The 10,346-nt window shown below is 38.4% G+C and overlaps 1 protein-coding gene across 6 annotated transcripts in view; it reads right to left on the minus strand.

Annotated features, from left to right (window-relative positions):
- C2CD6 (C2 calcium dependent domain containing 6) overlaps window positions 1-9,505 on the minus strand; it is a 160,229-nt gene extending 150,724 nt beyond the window's left edge. For all 6 annotated transcript variants that reach the window (XM_042949720.1, XM_042949719.1, XM_042949722.1 and 3 more), the window contains exon 1: window positions 9,219-9,505. In XM_042949720.1, coding sequence (XP_042805654.1) covers window positions 9,219-9,431 — 213 coding nt within the window. In that variant the 5' untranslated portion in view covers window positions 9,432-9,505. The remainder of the gene's footprint in view (window positions 1-9,218) is intronic.
- Window positions 9,506-10,346: the final 841 nt, after the last annotated feature.

Below are 10,346 nucleotides of genomic sequence, written 5' to 3' on the forward strand. Positions count from 1 at the left end.
AAAGGTCTTCCCAAACAAACACTGAAGGAATTCGTCACCACTAAACCAGCCCTACAAGAGATCCTAGGAGGGATCCTGTGAGATAAAGTACCAGAGACATCGCTACAAGCATGAAACCTACAGACATCACAATGACTCTAAACCCATATCTTTCTATAATAACACTGAATGTAAATGGACTAAATGCGCCAACCAAAAGACATAGGGTATCAGAATGGATAAAAAAACAAGACCCATCTATTTGCTGTCTACAAGAGACTCATTTTAGACCTGAGGACACCTTCAGATTGAAAGTGAGGGGATGGAGAACTATGTATCATGCTACTAGAAGTCAGAAGAAAGCTGGAGTGGCCATACTTAGACAAACTAGACTTTAAATTAAAGGCTGTAACAAGAGATGAAAAAGGGCACTATATAGTAATTACAGGGTCTATCCATCAAGAAGAACTAACAATTATAAATGTCTATGCGCCGAATATGGGAGTCCCCAAATTTATTAAACAATTACTCACAAACATAAGCAACCTTATTGACAAGAATGCGGTAATTGCATGGGGCTTTAATACCCCACTTACAACAATGGATAGATCATCTAGACACATGGTCAATAAAGAAACAAGGGCCCTGAATGATACATTGGATCAGATGGACTTGACAGATATATTTAGAACTCTGCATCCCAAAGCAACAGAATATATTTTCTTCTCGAGTGTACATGGAACATTCTCCAAGATAGATCACATACTGGGTCACAAAACAGCCCTTCATAAGTATACAAGAATTGAGACCATACCATGCATACTTTCGGACCACAATGCTATGAAGCTTGAAATCACCCACAGGAAAAAGTCTGGAAAACCTCCAAAAGCATGGAGGTTAAAGAACACCCTACTAACGAATGAATGGGTCAACCAGGCAATTAGAGAAGAAATTTAAAAATACATGGAAACAAACGAAAATGAAAATACAACAATCCAAACGCTTTGGGATGCAGCAAAGGCAGTCCTGACAGGAAAATACATTGCGATCCAGGCCTATCTCAAGAAACAAGAAAAATCCCAAATACAAAATCTAACAGCACACCTAAAGGAAACAGAAGAGCAGCAAAGACACCCCAAAGCCAGCAGAAGAAGAGAAATAATAAAGATCAGGGCAGAAATAAATGATACAGAAACTAAAAGAACTGTAGAGCAGGTCAATGAAACCAAGAGTTGGTTTTTTGAAAAAATAAACACAATTGACAAACCTCTAGCCAGGCTTCTCAAAAAGAAAAGGGAGATGACCCAAATGGATAAAATCATGAATGAAAATGGAATTATTACAACCAATCCCTCAGAGATACAAGCAATTACCAGGGAATACTATGAAAAATTATATGCCAACAAACTGGACAACCTGGAAGAAATGGACAAATTCCTAAACACCCACACACTTCCAAAACTCAATCAGGAGGAAATAGAAAGCTTGAACAGACCCATAACCAGCGAAGAAATTCAATCAGTTATCAAAAATCTCCCAACAAATAAGAGTCCAGGACCAGATGGCTTCCCAGGGGAGTTCTACCAGACGTTTAAAGCAGAGATAACACCTATCCTTCTCAAGATATCCCAAAAAATAGAAAGGGAAGGAAAACTTCCAGACTCACTCTATGAAGCCAGTATTACTTTGATTCCTAAACCAGATAGAGACCGAGCAAAAAAAGAGAACTTACAGGCCAATGTCCCTGATGAATATGGATGCAAAAATTCTCAATAAGATACGAGCAAATCTAATTCAACAGCATATAAAAAGAATTATTCACCATGATCAAGTGGGATTCATTCCTGGGATGCAGGGCTGGTATAACATTCGCAAATCAATCAACATGATACATCACATTAATAAAAGAAAAGATAAGAACCATATGATCCTGTCAATCGATGCAGAAAAGGCATTTGACAAAATTCAGCATCCTTTCTTAATAAAAACCCTCGAGAAAGTCGGGATAGAAGGAACATACTTAAACATCATAAAAGCCATTGAGAGCTTTTTCCCTGAGATCAGGAACATGACAGGGATGCCCACTCTCACCGCTGTTGTTTAACATGGTGTTGGAAGTTCTAGCATCAGCAATCAGACAACAAAAGGAAATCAAAGGCATCAAATTTGGCAAAGATGAAGTCAAGCTTTCACTTTTTGCAGATGACATGATATTATACATGGAAAACCCGATAGACTCCACCAAAAGTCTGCTAGAACTGATACATGAATTTAGCAAAGTTGCAGGATGCAAAAATCAATGTACAGAAATCAGTTGACTTCTTATACACTAATAATGAAGCAACAGAAAGACAAATAAAGAAACTGATCCCATTCACAATTGCACCAAGAAGCATAAAATACCTAGGGATAAATCTAACCAAAGATGTAAAAGAACTGTATGCTGAAAACTATAGAAAGCTTATTTACGAAATTGAAGAAGATATAAAGAAATGGAAAAACATTCCGTGCTCACGGGTTGGAAGAATAAATATTGTCAAAATGTCAATACTACCCAAAGCTATCTACACATTCAATGCCATCTCAATCAAAATTGCACCAACATTCTTCTCAAAGCTAGAACAAGCAATCCTAAAATTCATATGGAACCACAAAAGGCCCCGAATAGCCAAAGTAATTTTGAAGAAGAAGACCAAAGCAGGAGGCATCACAATCCCAGACTTTAGCCTCTACTACAAAGCTGTAATCATCAAGACAGCATGGTATTGGCACAAAAACAGACACATAGACCAATGGAATAGAATAGAAACCCCAGAACTAGACCCACAAAAGTATGGCCAACTAATCTTTGACAAAGCAGGAAAGAACATCCAATGGAAAAAAGACAGTCTCTTTAACAAATGGTGCTGGGAGAACTGGACAGCAACATGCAGAGGAATTGAAACTAGACCACTTTCTTGCACCATTCACAAAAATAAACTCAAAATGGATAAAGGACCTGAATGTGAGACAGGAAACCATCAAAACCTTAGAGGAGAAAACAGGAAAAGACCTCTCTGACCTCAGCCGTAGCAATTTCTTACTTGACAAATCCCCAAAGACAAGGGAATTAAAAGCAAAAATGAACTACTGGGACCTTATGAAGATAAAAAGCTTCTGCACAGCAAAGGAAAGAATCAACAAAACTAAAAGGCAACCAACGGAATGGGAAAAGATATTTGCAAATGACATATCGGACAAAGGGCTAGTATCCAAAATCTATAAAGAGCTCACCAAACTGCACACCCGAAAAACAAATAATCCAGGGAAGAAATGGGCAGAAAACATGAATAGACACTTCTCTAAAGAAGACATCCGGATGGCCAACAGGCACATGAAAAGATGCTCAACCTCGTTCCTCATCAGGGAGATACAAATCAAAACCACCCTCAGATATCACCTCACGCCAGTCAGAGTGGCGAAATGAACAAATCAGGAGACTATAGATGCTGGAGAGGATGTGGAGAAATGGGAACCCTCTTGCACTGTTGGTGGGAACGCAAACTGGTGCAGCCACTCTGGAAAACAGTGTGGAGGTTCCTCAGAAAATTAAAAATAGACCTACCCTATGACCCAGCAATAGCACTGCTAGGAATTTACCCAAGGGATACAGGAGTACTGATGCATAGGGGCACTTGTACCCCAATGTTTATAGTAGCACTCTCAACAACAGCTACATTATGGCAAGAGCCTAAATGTCGATCAACTGGTGAATGGATAAGGAAATTGTGGTTTATATACACAATGGAGTACTACATGGCAATGAGAAAGAATGAAATATGGCCCTTTGTAGCAACGTGGATGGAACTGGAGAGTGTGATGCTAAGTGAAATGAGCCATACAGAGAAAGACAGATACCATATGGTTTCACTCTTATGTGGATCCTGAGAAACTTAACAGAAACCCATGGGGGAGGGGAAGGAAAAAAAAAGAGAGAGAGGTTAGAGTGGGAGAGAGCCAAAGCATAAGAGACTCTTAGAAACTGAGAACAAACTGAGGGCTGATGGGGGGTGGGAGGGAGAGGTGGGTGGGTGATAGGTATTGAAGAGGGCGTCTTTTGGGATGAGCACTGGGTGTTGTATGGAAACCAATCTGACAATAAATTTCATATATTTAAAAAAATGTAACATTGTGTTCAAGTATATCAGATTTAAAAAAAAATTTTTTTTAAACAGAATTACAATTGAACTAAAAAAAAAAAAAAAACCCACACAAGAAATAACAAGAAGGAAATAGCCATTGAAACACACAAGACATAAAAATCATACAATATGACTTTGCAGACCTCCAAATATATTTAAAATCTAAATGAAATGTATAATTTCCTAAGGAAATATAAATTAACAAAACTTACCCTATCAGTGATAAACAGCTTAAATAGACCAATTTCCATAAAAGAAATACAGAAAGTTAGCAAGGAACTACCACCACAAAAAAAAGTGCCAGGGCCAGGAGTTTTTACAAGGAATTCTATCAAACCTTCAAAGAACAGACATGACATGGCACTACACATTGTACCATTGAATAATAAGGAAAACTTTCTATTTCTATGAAGCAAGCATAACACCATACCTAAACTGATAAAATTATAGACAAGTATCACTTATAAATATTGATCAAAAATACCAAATAATAACAAACAAATTGAGCACCACATTAAGAAAATAATATGCAATAACCAAGAGGTATTAGTTCCAGGAATGCAAGGCAGTTCGATATTGGGATATTCATTAATACAATATAGCACATCATAGATCTAAGGAGTAAAGTTGTATGATTATTTCCATACATGTTTAAATGGCCTCTGACGAAATTCAACATTCTCAAAAATGGGAATTAAGCAAGTCTTGAAGCCAGTGTTTCATTCGGTATGGAAACACTAGAAGAACTTTTACTAAGATCAGGAACAAAGCAAGGCTGCCTGCTATCACATCACTCTTCAACATCTTACTGGTGGCATGAGACAAAGCAGTTAGATAAGAGAGATCAACTAAAGGCAAAAGAATTGGAAAAAAAAGTAAAATTATCTCTATTTGAAGATGATCTGATTGTGTATCTAAAATTAAAATAACAACACTAGCTCAAATGTTTAAAAAATTCAATAAGGTAGTAGGTTATGAAATTAACATACAGAAATCAATAGCCTTAATATACGTAAAAAATAAATAAGGGATACAGCGCAGAAAAAGGCCCTCCTTAGGAATAATCTTAACAAAAACTGTCCAAAACTCCTAAAAGGAAACCTTTAAAACACTTCTGCAAGATACATAAGTAGATCTGAATGAATGGAAAGGCATCTCTTACCTATGATACAGGACAAGTCAACATCATAAAGATGTCAGTTTTACCTAACTCATCAATTTAATGCAATCCTTATAAAAGAATATAAGCTTCTTTACTGAGATAAACCAATTAATAATCAAGTGCTTTTTAAAAAGTTATAATATTCAGAATATCATTAGAAAAAGAAAAATACAAAGTTGGGAACCAGCCTTACCAGACATTAAGGCATAGTAGAATTCTTTAAAATAAGGGGTGCCTGGGTGACGCAGTCGGTTAAGCGTCCGACTTCAGCCAGGTCACGATCTCGCGGTCCGTGAGTTCGAGCCCCGCGTCAGGCTCTGGGCTGATGGCTCGGAGCCTGGAGCCTGTTTCCGATTCTGTGTCTCCCTCTCTCTCTCTGCCCCTCCCCCGTTCATGCTCTGTCTCTCTCTGTCCCAAAAATAAATAAAAAAACGTTGAAAAAAAAAATTTAAAATAAAATAGTATGGTCCTGGTACATGATCTGAAAAACAGACCACTAGAACAGAAAGTCGAGAAAAAAATCAAATATATATGTTCACTTAGTATAAAGGTGACATCTCAAATCAATGCAGCAAAGATGGATTTTTTTTCTTAATAAATGGTTTAAGGGCATCTACTTTGAGGAGGAAAAAAAATCCATACCTCACACCATACAATCCAAATAAATCAGGGATTTTTTTATGTTTTTGTTTTGTTTTGTTTTTAGAGAGAGACAGAGCATGAGCGGGGGAGCGGGGGAGCGGGGGAGCGGGGGGAGCGGGGGAGCGGGGGAGCGGGGGAGCGGGGGAGCGGGGGAGCGGGGGAGGGAGAGGACACAGGATCTGAAGCAAGCTCCAGGCTCTGAGCTGTCAGCACAGAGCCCTATGCGGGGCTCAAAGTCATGAACCAGGAGATCATGACCTGAGCTGAAGTAGGAGCTCAACTAACTGAGCCACCCAGGTGCCCCAAAATAAATCAGGGATTTAAATGTAAAATGATAATATCAAGGATTAAATGTAAAAATGATATACAAGTACTAGAAGGTAACAGGTAAATTCCTTTACAACTAGGGTGTATGTAAACAGTTTTTAACTAAGACCCACAATTTAGATGTAATAAAAGATTGATAAGCTTGACCTCATAAAATTGAGAACCTTTTTACATAGCAAAAAGTACCGTGAACAGTCAAAATACAGCTGTTAAATTGTGAAAAAAATATTTGTAACACGTATCACAGATGAAGATCTAATATCCTTAAATAAAGAATTTTTGAAAAGTGGAGGAGGAAAAGAACAGAATTCTCTTAGGAAAATAACTTGAACAGAAAATTCATACACAAAAAAATTTAAGATACTTTAAACATACAAAAAAAGATATGCTATGGCCTCATTTCACGCCACTCCCCCTCTCATTCACTATGTTCTGTGACCATTCCAAACTATCTGTCTGCAGAAACTTCACGCTTCTTTACTCCTTTTATTATGCTCTCCAACAACTCTTTAAATGGTAGCTAGTCTCTTCAGGTTTTCACTTAAAAGCCAATACTTACAGAGGCATTCTCTGATCCCCTGTCCAAACTACTATCTTTCTCCACCACAATTATTTTATATCGCAGTGCCCTTTTATTTCCTTAGAATGCAACATAATCTGTAACTCTCTCTCCCAACTGAAAATTAGCTTCAAGAAAGGTGCTTTGCTTGTCTTGTTCACCACTGCATCCCTGTGTCTAATACAAAACTTGGCACACAAGCCTAGGTGTAATAAAAGTAAAATAACGAGAAGTTAGGAAGTAGCATCTAGTTTGCTTTCAGCAGTGAGCTGCTGAAAGGAATTAACGAGGTTTAAAGAACTGACATTAATGTGCAGTGTACATAATCCACATTTTTACCAAAGTCAGAAACTGCAATATCCCTCAACTGGAGCACTCTCTCTAGTTAATCCTTACAATTCCTTTAGTAATTTATATTCAATAAACTTTCTTTTCATCTCACTGAGATCTCCAGTCATTTATCCCTCCTTTTTCTTTCACCTGGTTCATGAAACTCTTCTGGCTTCATTTGCTTTCTTCTCTAGCATACTCCCTCAATCTACAACTTCCACATCAATGCCTATCTTTTTCCTCTATCTATAGTAATTTTCAAACTATGAACCACGGGGGTAGTTTAAAATTTGAGCATATTCCTGGGGCCCCAGCCTTCTGATTCAGTAGATCTAAGGTGGAGGCCCAAGAATCTAGATTTTAGTAAGTATCCTAGAAGATTTGGATACCAGTGATCCAAGGATAAAATATACACTGGTCTGAAGGAAGAGATGCCTTTCTTCCTATCCAAGAAGGATACCTCTCTCTGTGCTCTAGAGACCATACTTTTCCATTCTCTCAGAGATTTTACTTTACTGTACTCATTGCCTACATTCTTTAATCTCTCCTTAAATCCTAACAAACAATTTTTCCATAAAGCATATCTGATCCATGTCAACCCCCTCCTTAAAACCCACCAGCTTTTCCTGTTTCCAATCTCCGTGGTTCTCAACTTTGAATAACAATGAATTGAAATGTGTTCTAAGCATTATCTGCAAACTAGTGTTTTCCAAAATGTATGCTAAGAGGATGTGGAAATATATATAAGAGATATATTTGCTTCCAAGTTTAAAACAAATGTATTTTGTACAGAAAATGCTAAACATATTTACAGAGCTGTTCTGATTCCACTATGATAAACTGCTTTCAAGAAATCATGTACCATAAAATGCCAAGAAATCATAGAAAGACTACCTGTTGCCCAAATATATAATGTCCCATCTGTGTACTGATACATAGGCAGCATTTATTAAAGAGCGCCATCCATTCCATGTTCAATGGTCTACATTATGTATCTTATAGCTATTATAATAATTTTAATAACATATACTTGCATTACTCTAAATGTATTATATAATAAATGCCTATAGTGCATAAACTCATTACTCATTCCTCTAGATCTGTGTCTGAAAAGAATTCATTTATGTGGTCATTATAACTAAATCCAAGTGCACATTTCATTTCCTAAGCTCTTTTTGTTGTTCTCTCAAAATATTAAAATATTCTATGGTCAAATAATTTGGGAAACCAAACTTGGGTAAACAGTGTACCTTGCATATAGGTACACTATTCTTTTTTGAATGTATGTATACTGTTGTACCTATAAGTAAATTAAAAACACTGCTGCATGGTAGCTTTTTGCCATTACAGATTTTCCCAATTAGTAGAGAGTAAAGAGCCAGTTACTTTAATGTGAGAAACTTTGTTTTTTGGGGAGTCCCTGGGGGGGCTCAGTTGGTTAAGCGTCCAATTTGAAACTCAAGAGTTTCTTGAAACTCAAGAGTTTCACACATTTCAAACATAAATTAATCTTTCTAATTAAGAACAGGAGGCCAATAATTCACTTTGTAGACATGATGCAGATTTGGTCCTACAGGTTCATCTGTAAGAACCTCAAGAATTGAAAACAAAGGTAACTAAAGTTTCTGGAGTTTAGCCTTTTGACCATATAAATGAAATCCCAATGATGTGTGATGGCACCATCACTAAAGTCAATGATGACAGCAGCTGACACTTATTCACTCTGTGCTTTGCAGTGTTAAGCACTTTGCATCACCATCTCCCTCAGATCTTCATACGACCCTATAAGTAAGGGAGATTGTCATAAGTATTATCTAAATTGTCTTAATTTAATAGTTAATAAAACGAGACTGTGATCCGTTAAATAATCGTCAACTTCCCACAAATAAGCACTTCCTCAGGTATTAACACCTTCCAACTTAGGGCAGGTCTCCCTCCCTCCCATCTGCATGCACTGAGCCCTCTGTCCTTCCCCAGTCCTCTAGGACTTCATTTACCAGGTAGAAAACAGACTCCCCCGGCCCGGGCCCCCACTCACATTCAGCAGCCGGTACCCAGTGCCCTCCTTGTTCTCTTCCTTGGGCAGATAATTGGTCTTAGGCTCCTGGAAGTTACGAGCCGGAGAAGACGCCAACCCTTTTTTGTCCATGGTTTCCACGTTGACATGACGACTCCTGGGAAGCATAGGGGCTGTGTACAGGGAATGGACCCGCCCGCCGCGGTTATCGGCTGCTTTGGAAACCTTAGCCATCCCTTGCGGCGGCTCTATTCCCCCATGCTCTGCGGGTGGGTCTGCGCCTAACCGCCTGCCTGCTACTGCGCATGCGCAGCCCACTAGCCACCCCCCCCCCCCCCCGCGCATGCGCATGCGTACACACCCTGTGAGCGCACATTGCCCTGATAGAGCAGGCTTTAGGAAAGTGTGAGCTTCAAGAGCTGGAGGGTCAGCTGCAAGCACTTACCTAAGCCATTTAGGTCTCCCTTACAAGGGAGCCATAGCATGCTGGTGGACAGCAAGGCTTCTCAGCTGTGTGATTGAACACCATAGTTCATTTTCTTATCTGCCCCTCAAACCATTATAAGCCTCTTTTCCCTAAACCAGTTACTTCTGGGAGATTTACAATATCAATAACCACTTCCTTACACTGTCCCCTGAGCTCCAGATGTTATGTTTCCAACAGTCTACTTGGACGTCTTTACTGTCCTATACACTCATAACACATGTTAATTAATATTCTTCTTCCCTCTCAGACCTCTTAGTATGTTCCAAACTCATTTAATGTAGCAATATCATAGCCACAAAAGCTTAAAACTTCAGACATATTTTTTAGTTTTAACCCTAAATATTAGAACCCTACTGTTACTCTTTATGGCATCTAGTTTACGATACCTCACATACACAACTGCAATGGTTTACTCATGGATCTCCCAGCCTGCTGTCATCCACTCTTTACACTTCTCAATATTAATGCAGTTTACCTTTAAAAACAAACAAAACCAGCAAATTAAAATAAGCAACAGAAATTTTCAGAGCTTTTTTTGTTAGCCATAGATTCGAATTCCTTAATATGGAAACCAAGGGCATTCAAAATGCACTCTGCTACCTCAGGATCCTTATTTATTGGTATTCTACTTGAGATCTATTTTTGTTTTATTCAGGCGCCAG

The sequence above is a fragment of the Panthera leo genome, chromosome C1 (assembly GCF_018350215.1).
Source record: "Panthera leo isolate Ple1 chromosome C1, P.leo_Ple1_pat1.1, whole genome shotgun sequence".
NCBI classification, from domain to species: domain Eukaryota; kingdom Metazoa; phylum Chordata; class Mammalia; order Carnivora; family Felidae; genus Panthera; species Panthera leo.